Raw genomic sequence first — 17,094 nt, 5'->3', positions numbered from 1 at the left:
GGTAGTGGCTGAGACTCAGCGCAGAACCTGGGGAGGAGGAATAAAGCACAGATTTCTTTAAGCAAACTACAGCCGGAATGAGATTTAAAAAAACAAAAAACAAAAACAAACCACCATTTAAAAAAAAAGAAAAAAAAAAAATATTAATTGTGGAGAGGGAAGAAAGCCAGTGCCAGACACCTCTGCCGGCTGCCGCCTGAGCACAGAACAATCAGGTAGGTGAAGTCCATCGTACACAATTTTCCCTTCCCCTTGACATCTGCCATTGAGGGAAGAACTTTCCTAGAGCCCAAAGGTTATCCACCTCCTGGGGGTTTATACTAGCGTGCCTTAAAGTGAATGCGTCACCAGAAAATTACTGATAAGGCTACTTTCACACTAGCGTCGGATTCGGCCCGCCGCATTGCGTCGGGCCGAGATTCCGACGCTAGCGTTTGTTGTGCCGCACAACGGGTGCAGCGGATGCATTTCTCCCATTGTGAGGTGCGGGAAGGTGGGGGCGGAGTTCCTGCCGCGCATGCGCGGTCGGAAAAAGCGGTCCGTCGGCTGCAAAAAACGTTACATTTAACGTTTTTTTTGCTCCCGGCGGTCCGCCACAACACGGCGCAACCGTCGCAAGACGGTTGCGACGTGTGTCAATACGTCGCAATGCGTCGGTAATGTAACTCTATGGGGCAAAAACGCATCCTGCAAACAACTTTGCAGGATGTGTTTTTTCCCATAAACGACGCATTGCGACGTATTAAAAAAAACGCCAGTGTGAAAGTAGCCTAATACAAATCAGATTTTTGTGCCGAAACCATTTTTTCTTCCATCTCACAATCTGCATTAAAAAAAAAGAAAAATATTGAAATCTTGCAATTTTCACTCTGACCACTAGGGCTTGTTAAGACTCCAACTTCCTATATCTCGAAACATCACTTGTACATTAGCAGCAACGGTCAGACTGCCCCATCAGTAGTGAAGCGTCTAATGAGCGTGTGCAAAGATCATTGTGCAGGGAGGGGAGCGGTGACATCTCTTGTGATTGATGGATCCTGTGTTATCAGCTGTGTATAGAGCTGTTACCTCTCAGTGTAATCCTGCCTCTGCTGATCATGAAACTGCTGAAAATTCTTCCAGAAAGTATAGGAAATAGGAGACTACAAAAACCCCCCCTATGGCCAGAGTGAAAACTGCAAGAGTATATTTATGACATAACCACCATAGTACATGGCATAAATGTCCGATGGGTTAGGGTCTCGTCTTGAATGTTGACCAATTCAGATGGAAATTGGCAAATTGGAGAATCACTGTACAGCTCACCAAACAGTTCAACTGAAGTCTATGGGAGTTACAGAAAGCAATGAAGACAAGTGAGCATTGAACTGTATGGAAACTAAAAATTGGGGGGGGAAGAGGTACCAAAATATATAAACCTCTCCTCTAGATGTGTCATTAGTAGCGCTTTTACCCAAGATGTGTTTAGTATGATGTCTTATACCAAATGTTAAGAAAAAGCAAATTAAATCTGAAAATATGGGTGCAGAAAGCAAAAAAAAAAAAAATGTTTAGGGGCTAAAAAAAAAAAAAAAAAAAAAAAAAAATAGGACGAGGGTTTGCCGAACATAAAAGCCAAAATAAACAAACAAAAAAAAGACAAAATTAGAGGACAAAAGAAAAAGCATGGCATGTCAATCAAAAGGTACTAACTGGACTCTCCTAAATTCAGTGGGTGCCTTTGACTTATAAGAGCATCAGTGACATTCGGATGGTTTCTACAACACCTTATTACATTTCTAGCAGTCCCATATTGGTACCAAAGACAAACTATGATGCATAGCACATGTACAATCAGATTACGGTACATATGTAGCAGAGCCAAGGTGCTTTTTGGAGTAACTTATCGAGGGGCACTATCAAAGTTAAGAAAACAATAAAATAAAAAAAATTAAAAAAAGGCACTAGTGACGCGCCATGTTATGCCACGTACAGGCAGGCGCCTTTTGGAGTGACGCACCAGACAAGGAAGCGAAGAACTCCGCAGAGGTCCCTGTGTGGTGCTCAGTCTCCTCGCTGACCTGCCTAGTGCAGGACGTGACACGCTCAGGTCTGCTATACACATTTTAATTAGTTATTGGCATTATTGCACAATCCTTTCCCTACAGTAATTCTCTGCAATGACTTCACGTCTCAACCACTTACTTCTGTATTCCAGGGTGTCGGTGCAGGAACCGGACGTCCAAATGTTGGTAACGGGAAGTTAGGAAACCACTTTACAGAGCTAGCAGCCGCGGGAGACTAATGAGAGGTGCGATGGCCCCCAGCACACTTTATATGCCAACAGCCGGATGTCTGAGGGTCTCCAGCTGTCCGTCACATATAAAGTCAGCTAAAAAGCTCAGATCCTTTTCAGCCAAAGCAGAGAGTTTCCCAAAGTCAGCTAGTGATTAAACCCCTGCGGAAATTAAACTGCTGCCTTACGATCCTCTGCCATAAACCGCTCATTAACCTTCATGTGTCTTTTCTTAAAAGATATATGAAGGTAACAGAAAGGGGAGTTCATGGAGAGGTACACAGTTTGGAGAGTTATGTTTTTTTTTTTTTTTTTTTGCCTTTTACGGTTAAGAAAAATAGCTGCCACTTTGCCAAATCTGGGGGCAGCAAATTCCAAGAGGGCGACCCGGCGGCTCCCAAGAGGGCGACCCGGCGGCTCCCAAGAGGGCGACCCGGCGGCTCCCAAGAGGGCGACCCGGCGGCTCCCAAGAGGGCGACCCGGCGGCTCCCAAGAGGGCGACCCGGCGGCTCCCAAGAGGGCGACCCGGCGGCTCCCAAGAGGGCGACCCGGCGGCTCCCAAGAGGGCGACCCGGCGGCTCCCAAGAGGGCGACCCGGCGGCTCCCAAGAGGGCGACCCGGCGGCTCCCAAGAGGGCGACCCGGCGGCTCCCAAGAGGGCGACCCGGCGGCTCCCAAGAGGGCGACCCGGCGGCTCCCAAGAGGGCGACCCGGCGGCTCCCAAGAGGGCGACCCGGCGGCTCCCAAGAGGGCGACCCGGCGGCTCCCAAGAGGGCGACCCGGCGGCTCCCAAGAGGGCGACCCGGCGGCTCCCAAGAGGGCGACCCGGCGGCTCCCAAGAGGGCGACCCGGCGGCTCCCAAGAGGGCGACCCGGCGGCTCCCAAGAGGGCGACCCGGCGGCTCCCAAGAGGGCGACCCGGCGGCTCCCAAGAGGGCGACCCGGCGGCTCCCAAGAGGGCGACCCGGCGGCTCCCAAGAGGGCGACCCGGCGGCTCCCAAGAGGGCGACCCGGCGGCTCCCAAGAGGGCGACCCGGCGGCTCCCAAGAGGGCGACCCGGCGGCTCCCAAGAGGGCGACCCGGCGGCTCCCAAGAGGGCGACCCGGCGGCTCCCAAGAGGGCGACCCGGCGGCTCCCAAGAGGGCGACCCGGCGGCTCCCAAGAGGGCGACCCGGCGGCTCCCAAGAGGGCGACCCGGCGGCTCCCAAGAGGGCGACCCGGCGGCTCCCAAGAGGGCGACCCGGCGGCTCCCAAGAGGGCGACCCGGCGGCTCCCAAGAGGGCGACCCGGCGGCTCCCAAGAGGGCGACCCGGCGGCTCCCAAGAGGGCGACCCGGCGGCTCCCAAGAGGGCGACCCGGCGGCTCCCAAGAGGGCGACCCGGCGGCTCCCAAGAGGGCGACCCGGCGGCTCCCAAGAGGGCGACCCGGCGGCTCCCAAGAGGGCGACCCGGCGGCTCCCAAGAGGGCGACCCGGCGGCTCCCAAGAGGGCGACCCGGCGGCTCCCAAGAGGGCGACCCGGCGGCTCCCAAGAGGGCGACCCGGCGGCTCCCAAGAGGGCGACCCGGCGGCTCCCAAGAGGGCGACCCGGCGGCTCCCAAGAGGGCGACCCGGCGGCTCCCAAGAGGGCGACCCGGCGGCTCCCAAGAGGGCGACCCGGCGGCTCCCAAGAGGGCGACCCGGCGGCTCCCAAGAGGGCGACCCGGCGGCTCCCAAGAGGGCGACCCGGCGGCTCCCAAGAGGGCGACCCGGCGGCTCCCAAGAGGGCGACCCGGCGGCTCCCAAGAGGGCGACCCGGCGGCTCCCAAGAGGGCGACCCGGCGGCTCCCAAGAGGGCGACCCGGCGGCTCCCAAGAGGGCGACCCGGCGGCTCCCAAGAGGGCTGGGACATTACTAAGTGCCAGGGGTGTACTTTAATGAAACGTTTTAGATATATGGACTGAACCCAAAAAGGTGAAGAGGAAAATGTGGCGGAGAAGGTGGAGTACAAACTTACTGCCCGTGTGAAAACGTCATATATCAGGCCTCCTTACCTGCGTCAGTGCGGAACACTCCACGTATTTCACCGCCTTCAAGTCTCGGGCCAGCTTCTCGGCTGTCTCTGGAGTGATTGGCTTCTGTTTATTTTTTGCGAGTTTCTCGATTGTGGAGGGGTCATCTCTTAAATCGATCTGTGTCCCGACGAGCAAGAATGGAGTCTTGGGACAGTGATGAGTGATTTCTGGTACCCACTGCAAAAATAGTAGGGGCATGAGAACGTTGGTCACGTAAGAAAACCATGGTATGAAACACAGAAAAGGATTAAGTGGCTTAAAAAGTGGTAATCTTTAACAGGTTGGACAGACATAAGTTTGGATGCGTCAAATATGTAAAAAGGCAGCCTGGAATATTCTGAAGACCCCCTTGTTGATGCCAACTTGGTACCCCTGTGAAGTCTCATAGGAGACCACTACATACTGTAATACTGAAACTGCAGCGTTTCTGCACTTAGGACATCAGTCTATAAGGTTGCCATCACTATCATCATTCTGATCTTGAGAGTCACAGACCGCTCATTTTTACTGCACAATGAAAGCTGGAAGAAAAAAACAAAAAACAAAAAAAACACATTACCTTTTCTTTCACATTTTCAAATGAAGATGGAGACACCACGGAGAAGCAAACGAGGAAGACGTCAGTCTGTGGATAGCTAAGTGGTCGTAATCTGTCGTAATCTTCCTGCCCTGTAAGCAGAGTTCAGCATTCATTATTTACTGTAATTCCATATACTGTGTGCGGCCGCAGTACACGGCAGGGACACTGGGGTCAGCCCCATTTATATCTCCCATATCGGTCACCAGATCTAATCTAAGAGCAGCATAATACACAGATAGAGACCCTGATTCCAGTGATGTGTCACTTACTGGGCTGCTTGGAGCAGTTTTGAAAGAAAAAAATAAATTTGTTTTATTAGCAGAAGAGGACTAGTAAACATATGTCATGAGCTCTGTATAACCCCACTCAAAAAACTGATTGGCAACTTTCTGCCTATGCACAGTGTAGACAAAAATAGGGATTTTTGTGTACTCCCTGTAAAATCCTTTTCTCCGAGCCATTCATTGGGGGACACAGACCATGGGTGTATGCTGCTGCCATTAGGAGGCTGACACTAAGTGATACAAAGAAAGTTAGCTCCTCCTCTGCAGTATACACCCTCCTGCTGGCTCTCAGCTAACCAGTTCGGTGCAAAAGCAGTAGGAGATCAATAACATATGAGCGTATAGCATGTCAAATTATATATGAGAGTATAGCATGTCAGATTATAAAAACGAGCATAAGCTAATAACAGGGTGGGAGCTGTGTCCCCCCAATGAATGGCTCGGAGAAAAGGATTTTACGGTGAGTACACAAAAATCCCTATGTCTCCTTCGCCTCATTGGGGACACAGACCGTGGGATGTCCTAAAAGCAGTCCCTGGGTGGGGACAACATCAGATCAGGCCCTTTGTAACCGCTACTTACAAGTGCGCCACCGCGGCCTGCAGAGTCCGTCTGCCCAGAAAAACATCTGTGGAAGTGTGGGAACTATGGTGCTTCAAGAATGCATGCGGACTGGACAAATCCGCAAGCTTGCAGAGGCGTGCCTTGCCGACGCATGTCCCTAGAACCCTCAATAGGCTGATATCTAGTACGGAAGGACTCCTGGATGGTGAAAAGAATCCACCATGCTATCATGGCCGATGAAACGACTAAACCCTTCCTGTAAACGTCAGGAAGCCTTCCTCTTACCGTCAGGAAGTCCAAATAAATCATCCAATCTTCGGAAGGACGCCGTCCTCAAGACGTACCTACTCAGAGCACTCACTTCGTCCAGAATATGGGGAACTCATTCCATTTTGTAGACTGGTGCCAAAAGAGATGTGGGAAGAACTATGCCCTCATAACAGTGGTAATACAATACCACCTTGGTAACAAGGGACGGGGATGGCCTGAGGACAACCTTGCCTTGAAGATAATAAGGGAAAAAAGGTCTGAAAGAGCAGAGCAGCTAGCTCCAAAGACTCGTCAGAGTGAGAATATCGCAGAGGAAAAAGGGGCGACTTTCCCTGATAGCAAAGTCTGCCCGGATGAAAAGGAGTCTACTGTAAGACTCCTAGGACCATTAAGGTCCCAATGATCTAACGACATGCAATAGAGAAGGACTACATGTGAAAACTCCCTGTGAGAAAGTCCCTACTTGCAGTTTTGCTGCAATAAGGCGGGAAGATACTAGCTCCACAAACAAAAACTGACGTGGTCAGTGCAGATCTCGGAGGATCACTGGGGCCCTTTCTGCTTCTGAAAGGCTTTCGGAAGTAGTGGAAAGGGAGTTATGGAAACTGGTACCACGGCAGAACCAGAGCATGCAGTGTGATGGCTCTTGGATCTGGAGGCCGAACCACGAACTCCAGACTGAATGCCAATGTACTCGACGCCACCTGATAATTTTATTTATATAGCGCCAACATATTCCGCAGCGCTTTACAAATTATAGAGGGGACTTGTACAGACAATAGACATTACAGCATAACAAAAATCACAGCTTAAAATAGATACCAAGAGGAATGAGGGCCCTGCTGCTCGCAAGCTACAAACTATGAGGAAAATGGGAGACACGAGAGGTGGATGGTAACAATTGCTTTAGTTATTCGGACCAGCCATAGTGTAAGACTCGGGTGTTCACGTAAAGCTGCATGAACCAGTTAACTGCCTAAGTATGTAGCAGTACAGACACAGAGGGCTATTAACTGCAATAACTGAGTAATCACCTGATCTACACTTTGAGAGCTCCAGTGAAGGTAGATCTGATGGAAGACCTCGGGATAAAGTTCCCACTGACTTGAGGCGGAACCCTGACGGCTGAATTTGTTTGCTGTCCAGAGTTCAACTCCAGGGATATATACTGCGGAGATCACCAAATGATAGGTCTCGGCCCATCAGAGAATGTGATGTACCTCGGTCATCGCGCCTGACCGTGAGTACCTGCTTGATGATTGACGTATGGCACCGCCGTGGCATTATCCAATTGAATTCGGATGGGGTGACCCACCAGAAGGCAGTGGATCTGCTGTAGGACTACCGTTCGGATGTCCAGAGCAATGATCGGGAGAAGACGACTGGCATTGGTAGTTACTAATAACCATTGAACCGGGAGAAAGGCTCTGGATGAAGGAGGAGCTCAGAGACTATCGTCTGTCTGACTTGCTGAAAACGAGCGGAGCGAAGCGCTTCCATTGTCGTCACCATTTTTCCTCAAAACCCTCCTAGCAAATCGAATGAAATGAGGGGGTGAGTAATCAAGTGTGCGAGCTCCATGTTGAAGGGCCATGACCTTGTCTCGAGGGAAAATTACCATCCTTCTGGAAGTGTGCAGAATCATCCTCAAAAGGGATATCTGCTGGGCTGGAAATGAGGAGAACTTGTCTAAGTTTAGCTGCCAGCCCAGGAGAGAAGGTATCGCAAGAGATATAGACGACTCAGCGTAGTCCTGGAAGGGCGGCTAGAAAGTCGACCAAACAGGGCAGGACAAGCACGCCTCGAGGATGCAAGAGAAACAGGACATCCGCCATGACCTTTGCGAACACTCTGGGTGCGATAGCAAGGCCGAAGGACAAGGTCGTGACTTGAAAATGCTGTTCACGAATGGAAAAGCGAAGGAATTTTTGAAAAGGGTAAGATGCCAGAAACTGCACCTTTTTCTGTTGAAGTAATGGCTGAGCGGGGGAACTCCATCCGAAGGAGGAGGACCTTGTCAACGGTTGTTAGAAGTTCGAGGTCCAGGATCGGTCTTACTTTTCGTTCCCCTTTTTTGGAACCAAGATCCCTTAGATCTAGACTGTCCTGGACAACCCATATACAATCCTTTGTCAGTCTCCCGCTCAAAAGATTTGATTGGCCAGTTGTACTGTCTTCGGGAAAAGTGTGAACCAAGGTAGTTAAGGTCTCCAGCCAGGAGACCATTGCTCTAGCAATCCATGCGGCGGCTAGGGAGGATAGAGCGCTGAACCCGAAGCCGCAAGACGGAATGAACCAGATTTGCTATCTGACAGTCCGTGGTATTTTTAACTGATACATCGGGGAGGGATACTGGTAGGTATACCACAGGAGATTCTACCCGGTTAATCTGCCAAGTGGCAGAATGTGCGGCTGCATCCAGCAGGTCATAGTCTCTTGTCATCGCCGCTCTTTTGACGGTGCAGAGATAAAAATTAGGAACCCTCGATCCATCAATCTCTTAACAGGGAAGTGGAGAGGAATTGTCCGCCTTCTTGCATCATCCGCTAGATAGTGGTGATGCAGAGGGGGTGCTCGTACGCCAAAAAGGGAGCCTCTGTACATCCACAGAGTTCAGGTCCCCGGGTGGACAGGACAGGTTGTCTGGCGTTAGGCCTGGATGCAGAAGAGGATACATGGAGACAACACTCCATTTGGTCGCCTGCTGCTGGTGTGGGGAGATCGGAGCCCTTTAAAAGGAACAGTCGCCCTTAAAAATCAGACCAGGCATGGCATCCCACGTAGAGGCTTCTGTCCAGTGAATCGCTTATCCGGACTGAATGGCAAATGCTCTACGAGGGAGTTTAGTCTCCTTATGTGGGACACTGTGTAGTGTAGAGCCGGACTGGAGTCCTCGTCAATGTACAGAGATTGGTTAATGGTTCCTTCTCTGAAGCTCTGTCAAGTCTCAATATCCAATCCATATTCAGAGCCTTGTTGTCATCAAATCATTGGTGAGTGAGCAGGAAACGAAAAACTTCCGCTTCCTAGAGTTGATGTGCCCCTTTAATGCAAAAAAAAACGTCGCCCCGTGCCTGTTAGGTTTCTAGACGCCTGTACATTTCTAGAATACTCGCGGCCCCTGCTAGCCGACGGCTCCCATGTAGGAGAGGGACCATGTATATCGGTCCTGCGAGCACTCCGAGCCACAGAGGATACACGGAGGGATTCAATCTCTTGGTCAGAGAACCATGGATTGGTCAGTGACGAAGTCCACTGAGGGGAACTAGGTAGTCTGTGATAAGCTGGGGTCGGCGGCGGAGGGCTCCTCAGATTGATCATGCGCCCTTAAGAACAGACAATACTGGTCGTGTGCCTTTAAGACCAGGGAATACTGGTCGTGTGCCTTTAAGACCAGGGAATACTGATCATGTGCCTTTAAGACCAGGGAATACTGGTCATGTGCCTTTAAGACCAGGGAATACTGGTCGTGTGCCTTTAAGACCAGGGAATACTGATCGTGTGCCTTTAAGACCAGGGAATACTGGTCATGTGCCTTTAAGACCAGGGAATACTGGTCATGTGCCCTTAAGAACAGACAATACTGGTCGTGTGCCTTTAAGACCAGGGAATACTGGTCATGTGCCTTTAAGACCAGAGAATACTGGTCGTGTGCCTTTAAGACCAGGGAATACTGATCATGTGCCTTTAAGACCAGGGAATACTGGTCATGTGCCTTTAAGACCAGGGAATACTGGTCATGTGCCTTTAAGACCAGGGAATACTGGTCATGTGCCTTTAAGACCAGGGAATACTGGTCATGCGCCTTTAAAGCCAGTGTGGCTTTAGGTCTGGTACTTCCTTACATGGGTACTGATGTAGTGCCAGGCGAGAAGCACCAGAAAAGCGGGCGGACTTGCCTTAGGGTGCGGCTTCTGGGGTGCGGCCTACACATCGGCTGAAGCCGAGGACTAAATTTTGGCAGCCGGCCGGAGCTGTTACCTCAGGGAGGTGGGTCACAGGGAAGTGGCTGAGGCTGCCTGTCAGCATGTGAATATCCCACTGAAGATGGATCCACTCACCATTGGTGCGCGTCCCGGCATGGAGCCGCCGCGGATGTGGGTTTCAGCGCTGTTCTGTGCAGCGTGGACGGTGCAGGGATAAGCCTCAATCCATCATCCGTTTGTTAGGGAGGTGGAGAGGAACCGTCCGCCTCCTTGTGCCATCCGCTTTCACAGTGGTGGGACAGTGGGGGCTGCTCGGACGCCATAGAGAGGGGCCTCTGTACATCCACGGAGTTCAGTCGCCAGGTGGACAGGGCCAGTTGTCCGGCATTAGGCCTGGCTCCAGGAGAGGATACATGGAGGAGACACTCCATGTGGTCAGCTGCTGCTGGTATGGGGAGATCGGGACTCGAAGGAACCGTCTCCCCGGAAGTGAGCTCAGGCATGGCTTCCCACGTCGCAGGAGAGGGTACGGGGAGGTATACTCGGTGTGCTCGCCTGTTGATGGTTCGGGGGAGATCAGAACCTTGAAAGGATCCGTCACCCCCTTCACTCCGTTAGTTAAAAAATAAAAATTTACAGAAAAATAAAATAAAAACGTTGGGGTCTGAAACAGACCCATGTGCCTCCTACAGGCACTAAGCAAGAACTGGTTAGCTGAGAGCCAGCAGGAGGGTGTATACTGCAGGAGAGGAGCCGAGAGCCAGCAGGAGGGTGTATACTGCAGGGGAGGAGCCGAGAGCCAGCAGGAGGTGTATACTGCAGGGGAGGAGCTGAGAGCCAGCAGGAGGGTGTATACTGCAGGGGAGGAGCTGAGAGCCAGCAGGAGGGTGTATACTGCAGGGGAGGAGCCGAGAGCCAGCAGGAGGGTGTATACTGCAGGGGAGGAGCCGAGAGCCAGCAGGAGGGTGTATACTGCAGGGGAGGAGCTGAGAGCCAGCAGGAGGGTGTATACTGCAGGGGAGGAGCCGAGAGCCAGCAGGAGGGTGTATACTGCAGGGGAGGAGCTGAGAGCCAGCAGGAGGGTGTATACTGCAGGGGAGGAGCTGAGCGCCAGCAGGAGGTGTATACTGCAGGGGAGGAGCTGAGAGCCAGCAGGAGGGTGTATACTGCAGGGGAGGAGCTGAGAGCCAGCAGGAGGGTGTATACTGCAGGGGAGGAGCTGAGAGCCAGCAGGAGGTGTATACTGCAGGGGAGGAGCTGAGAGCCAGCAGGAGGGTGTATACTGCAGGGGAGGAGCTGAGCGCCAGCAGGAGGGTGTATACTGCAGGGGAGGAGCTGAGAGCGAGCAGGAGGTGTATACTGCAGGGGAGTAGCTGAGAGCCAGCAGGAGGGTGTATACTGCAGGGGAGGAGCCGAGAGCCAGCAGGAGGGTGTATACTGCAGGGGAGGAGCCGAGAGCCAGCAGGAGGGTGTATACTGCAGGGGAGGAGCTGAGCGCCAGCAGGAGGGTGTATACTGCAGGGGAGGAGCTGAGCGCCAGCAGGAGGGTGTATACTGCAGGGGAGGAGCTGAGAGCCAGCAGGAGGTGTATACTGCAGGGGAGTAGCTGAGAGCCAGCAGGAGGGTGTATACTGCAGGGGAGGAGCCGAGAGCCAGCAGGAGGGTGTATACTGCAGGGGAGGAGCCGAGAGCCAGCAGGAGGGTGTATACTGCAGGGGAGGAGCTGAGAGCCAGCAGGAGGTGTATACTGCAGGGGAGGAGCTGAGAGCCAGCAGGAGGTGTATACTGCAGGGGAGGAGCTGAGAGCCAGCAGGAGGGTGTATACTGCAGGGGAGGAGCTGAGAGCCAGCAGGAGGGTGTATACTGCAGGGGAGGAGCTGAGAGCCAGCAGGAGGGTGTATACTGCAGGGGAGGAGCTGAGAGCCGGCAGGAGGGTGTATACTGCAGGGGAGTAGCTGAGAGCCAGCAGGAGGGTGTATACTGCAGGGGAGGAGCTGAGAGCCAGCAGGAGGGTGTATACTGCAGGGGAGGAGCTGAGAGCCAGCAGGAGGGTGTATACTGCAGGGGAGGAGCCGAGAGCCAGGAGGAGGGTGTATACTGCAGGGAGGAGCTGAGAGCTGGCAGGAGGGTGTATACTGCAGGGGAGGAGCTGAGAGCCAGCAGGAGGTGTATACTGCAGGGGAGGAGCTGAGAGCCAGCAGGAGGTGTATACTGCAGGGGAGGAGCTGAGAGCCAGCAGGAGGGTGTATTCTACAGGGGAGGAGCTGAGAGCCAGCAGGAGGTGTATACTGCAGGGGAGGAGCTGAGAGCTGGCAGGAGGGTGTATACTGCAGGGGAGGAGCTGAGAGCCAGCAGGAGGTGTATACTGCAGGGGAGGAGCTGAGAGCCAGCAGGAGGGTGTATACTGCAGGGGAGGAGCTGAGAGCCAGCAGGAGGTGTATACTGCAGGGGAGGAGCTGAGAGCTGGCAGGAGGGTGTATACTGCAGGGGAGGAGCCGAGAGCCAGCAGGAGGGTGTATACTGCAGGGGAGGAGAGAACTTTCTTTGTATCACCTAGTGGCAGCAGTATACACCCACGGGCTGTGGCCCCCAATGAGGCGAAGGAGAAAACTGCCAGTGGTGGGGGTAGAGTTATAAAGAGTTCAGCATTCTGAGAAGTACTAGATCTTTAGCCAACAAAACAATGATTTAAGCAAAACTACATCCCTAGAATCAGAGTCTCTGTTCCTACAACCTTAACGTTTTCAGATTACATAGCCAAACCTGGGGACTAGGGTTGAGCGACTTTTACTTTTTTAGGGTCGAGTCAGGTTTCGCGAAACCCGACTATCTCTAAAGTCGAGTCGAGTGAAATCGGCCGATTATGGCGTAAAGTCGGGGATCGACCGAAACACGAAACCCAATGCAAAGTCAATGGGATTATTTTTTTTTTTTTATCTCTCTCTCTTTCTTTGGCGCGAAAGTCGCGTACCGCATGGCCGACCCCACACAGGGATCGGGTCGGGTTTCATGAAACCCGACTTTGCCAAAAGTCGGCGACTTTTGAAAATGAACGATCCGTTTCGCTCAACCCTACTAGGGACAGATTCCCAGTAAGAAGCAGACGCCCCATAGAGGTGAACGAGACCCCTCCCCGGATGTTATGGCTGTCTCATCAGCTGACCACAGTCCTATTTGTGGAATGGTGGATTTCTAGATTTATATTGCCATTTGTGGCTGGAAACAGCTGTTGGATTATCAGACTTTCCAGATTATCAGACGCCGGATTACATAGTGTAATATATTTCGATATTCATATAATTTACCTGCTGTGTCAAATAGTCCTAGGGTGTAAGGTTCTCCGCCAATCATAACTGTGACAGCATAGTTGTCAAATACCTGAGAAACAGAATACAGTGATTACCCACCATGCTGTGATACAGAGGAACATCCCATAAGCAGGGTATCCTCAACTAGCGACATACGACTGGACAGGTCCTCCAGAGCAACACACTGGCACTAATCTCCACTCTGCCCAAGACATGGTGATGGCTATCCTCAACTAATGCACAATGTTATTAGTTAGCTGCCAGTGTTAGCGTGCAATCAGGTAACATGCTCCCTGTAGCGGACCCAGAAGCTTTTACATCAGGTGATAAGTAACAATGTTCCAGTTCTCCCTGAAAAAGCAGTATGCGAAACGTGCAATTACATCAGGTGATAAGTAATACTTATTCAGTACGCCTTGAAAAAGCAGTATGCGAAACATGCGAGATCAGTACTAGGCTAGCATGGCATTTGATAGCTATAGGTCTTGACTTTTCATGGTTGTTGGGGACATTGTGGCTTTTGAGCACTTGTGTGGCAACTTATAATACGCGTTCTTATCTTTTTTGCATGAAGAGTTTCGAAAGATTTTTTTTTGCATTTGTGAATCTTAGGTTTTTTTCTATAAAGCATTTTTAGTAACTTGATTTTCTTAAGGTTTGCATTTCACGGAGCAAGCAGTACATATGGGGAGTGGTGGTGTTTTTTTGATGGATACTCTTGGCTCGTGAAAAGCAAGTCAAGACCTATAACTAGCAAATGCCATGCTAGCCAGGTACTCTTTTCAAGTTTCGCATACTGCTTTCTCAGGGGGTACTGTAAGAGTATTACTTATCCCCCCGATGTAATTGTACATGCCGTTTCGCATACTGCTTTTTCAGGGGGTACTGGAAGAGTATTACTTATCCCCTGATGTAACTGCACGTTTCGCATACTGCTTTCTCAGGGGGTACTAGAAGAGTATTACTTATCCCCTGATGTAACTGCACGTTTCGCATACTGCTTTTTCCAGGGGGTACTGGAAGAGTATGCCTCTCTTATCCCCTGATGTAATGGCACGTTTCGCATACTGCTTTTTCAGGGGGTACTGGAAGAATAGGACTCGCTTATCCCCTGAGGTAACTGCATGTTTCGCATACTGCTTTTTCAGGGGGTACTGGAAGAGTAGGACTGACTTATCTCCTGATGCAATTGCTTCTGGGTCACATATAAAGATTTGGACTGAACTTACCGTTGGAACATATTCTGAAGGGAACTTGTTTGTTGTGTATGAAATTAAGAGACATGTTTTACCAACGGCACCATCCCCGACGACCACACACTTAATAGTCTGCATGGCTGCAATCTTGTGTTGTCAGTCTCCACACTGATGACTTAATGCAGACCTGTAAGATACAAAAAAAAGAAAATCATTACGAAAAGAAGCAACAATAGCACTTTCTGATGAAAACCCGACATCTAGTGCAGATAAAAGGTACAAGTGACCCGCTGCACACGGCACCTTACGTCTCGAACCACGAGTGATCAAGACAACATGTGCACCAATGACTTGTATGTCACCCGCTTGTACAAAGGTTTGCATTTTTGTCACTGCCAAGAAATCTATAATGCGTCACCATGCCATCTGCGTATCTGCCCAGAAAAATGAAAAAACAAGGGCATTCCCCACAACGAGGAAATATTTTAGAAATAGCGCCCCCCAATGGATGTTCACTGCCAGTAAACAACAGGAGCAACGTGTGAGAGCAGCTCTTCCTCCGGACCCCATACAAGTTATCTAAAGGGGGAAGAGAAGACTCTCCCGAAAAAAATAAAGGGATCCATCATGTTAAAATCCAACATTACCAGCCCTTCAAACAGCCATCAGAGACCACCCAGGACACCCCTTATACATTAGCCTGCCAGCTAGTCTAATAATCAAAGGAATTGGCTGGAGTAACATTTGGGGACAATTTTAAGTGGGAGAGCATGGATGGACTCGGCCTCCTCCCAGGTAGTGGACACTTCGCCTTTGAACGTGCTGACGTGTGATCGCGCGCTCTGGTGTGACTTTCATCTTAAGAGATTAGTGACAGAAATGAAAGGAAAATGGGATAATAGTCGCCCAGGTTGAAGATCAATCAGGAAATGGAAAGAAGGGTAAAAGTCGCCAAGCGACAAAAAGTTTATTCTGTTGATAATTCAGAAGAAAAACTTTAGAAAAGTGAGAAAAGACGAGAGCTCGTCAGGGAGGAAAGTGATCAGAGGATTGGGAAAGGATCCATGTGGTCGTACACACTTCATCTGCTCCGGAGGCATCAGAGGCGGACGCCAACTCAGGAAAACATGGCTGCCATCCCCCTCCCATCGAGCCTCATCTCAGACCATTACCATGACCTACATTTGGATGCAGACATATGGGATAAGCATGTACGCTTCAGCGAGCGCATTCCCTGCATTAATTACCGCAGAGAACCACACACGAATCAATATTTCCACCGACATTTACATCCTGATCCAACAGGAAAGACACTGCCTCGCAACCTGCACCATTCACAGCACGCGCTACCATTTATTTATGTTGTAGTTTTTCTCAGATTTATTGTTTTGATTAAACATTTTGCTTATTTTTTATTCTTTTGATTTAGTATTTTTTGCCTATTTGGTATTTACCTAAATATTGTCAATTTACAGATATTACTAAAATAATTTTCCATTCAACATTTCTGCTTTTTTTTCTTCCCCTTTGTGGTCCAGGTTTCGGCTGTTATGCAGACAATGTAAAGCTCGGATCACATCACATTTTCCCCTTTATGTACAGCGAAGCGCCGGCTGCAAACACCAACTGCCCCCGTAAGCCCCCAATCCCCCCTTTTGGCCTCTTTCAGGCCCATATAGATCAGCAACTCTTTTATTCTGTTTTTACTGTATGTGTTTCTAAACTCCAGTCCTCAAGAGCCACCAGCAGGTCCTGTTTTCAGGATTTCCTTAGTATTGCATAGGCGATGGAATTAATGCTTGAACAGGTGATAAAATTATCACCTGTGCAATACTAAGGAAATCCTGAAAACGTGACCTGTTGGTGGCTCTTGAGGACTGGAGTTGAGAAACACTGCTGTATAGGAAAGCAAAGTCTGCAGCACCTGTCACGAGGGTGTCACGTCCTCCTGGGAGATCTGGGGTCAGGTGATCTTTACGTACTGTGACTCGCAGGTCTTCCATTTAGCCTGTGCGTTTTCTTCCTCATATTAAATGGGACTTTATTTCCATTGGCACTGGAGAGGTTAACGGCTCTTTCTATGCTGGTTAGAGACATGCAGCTCCATCTCACAGCTGCTCCTGACCTGCTCATTTCCTCTCTCTATAAAACCTGGCCAGACCTTCTCATCCCTGCATGTGAACGTTTTGCTTCCTGAAGTTGGAGTTCGTAGTTGCTGCTGGAGATTGTTGCGTGCTGTTTTTTGGGTGCATGCTTTCTCCATGATCCTATTCCCATTTGGTTTGTACCTTCCTATCTGTCTCTTTATTCCTCTCTACCCTTGCTGAGTGTTTTTGTATGCAAGTTACATTCCCTGTTTGTCTTGTGTATTTATACACTAACATATCTGTCCCAGGCCTCCTGGGGGATGGGACAGCTTAGGACATTAACAGTAAAGTCGGAGACTCAGGCCCTTCTACCTTTAAGAGTACCCCTAGTACAAGGATAGTTAGGGTCCCAGTTTGAGGGCCCCCCTTCCTTACTGTAGGCCGTCACAGCGTAACAACCTCTCTATACAACAGGACACCACAATCACCCTATACTAGAAAATATTGGGGCCTATAGGTAACTCAAGAAGGAAAAATTTAAAGGTACAGTAAAC

The 17,094-nt window shown here is 50.6% G+C and overlaps 1 protein-coding gene across 2 annotated transcripts in view; it reads right to left on the bottom strand.

The window, feature by feature from the left end:
* Nucleotides 1-17,094, bottom strand: part of CDC42 (cell division cycle 42) — a 44,918-nt gene that overhangs the window by 4,240 nt on the left and 23,584 nt on the right. For both annotated transcript variants that reach the window (XM_069741487.1, XM_069741488.1), the window contains exons 2-5: nucleotides 14,487-14,640; nucleotides 13,255-13,327; nucleotides 4,885-4,994; nucleotides 4,305-4,502 (exon numbers count right to left, since the gene is read on the bottom strand). In XM_069741487.1, coding sequence (XP_069597588.1) covers nucleotides 4,305-4,502; nucleotides 4,885-4,994; nucleotides 13,255-13,327; nucleotides 14,487-14,591 — 486 coding nt within the window. In that variant the 5' untranslated portion in view covers nucleotides 14,592-14,640. The remainder of the gene's footprint in view (nucleotides 1-4,304; nucleotides 4,503-4,884; nucleotides 4,995-13,254; nucleotides 13,328-14,486; nucleotides 14,641-17,094) is intronic.

Source organism: Ranitomeya imitator, chromosome 10 (assembly GCF_032444005.1).
Source record: "Ranitomeya imitator isolate aRanImi1 chromosome 10, aRanImi1.pri, whole genome shotgun sequence".
Lineage (NCBI taxonomy): Eukaryota > Metazoa > Chordata > Amphibia > Anura > Dendrobatidae > Ranitomeya > Ranitomeya imitator.
This window is presented reverse-complemented; position numbering and strand designations above follow the sequence as displayed.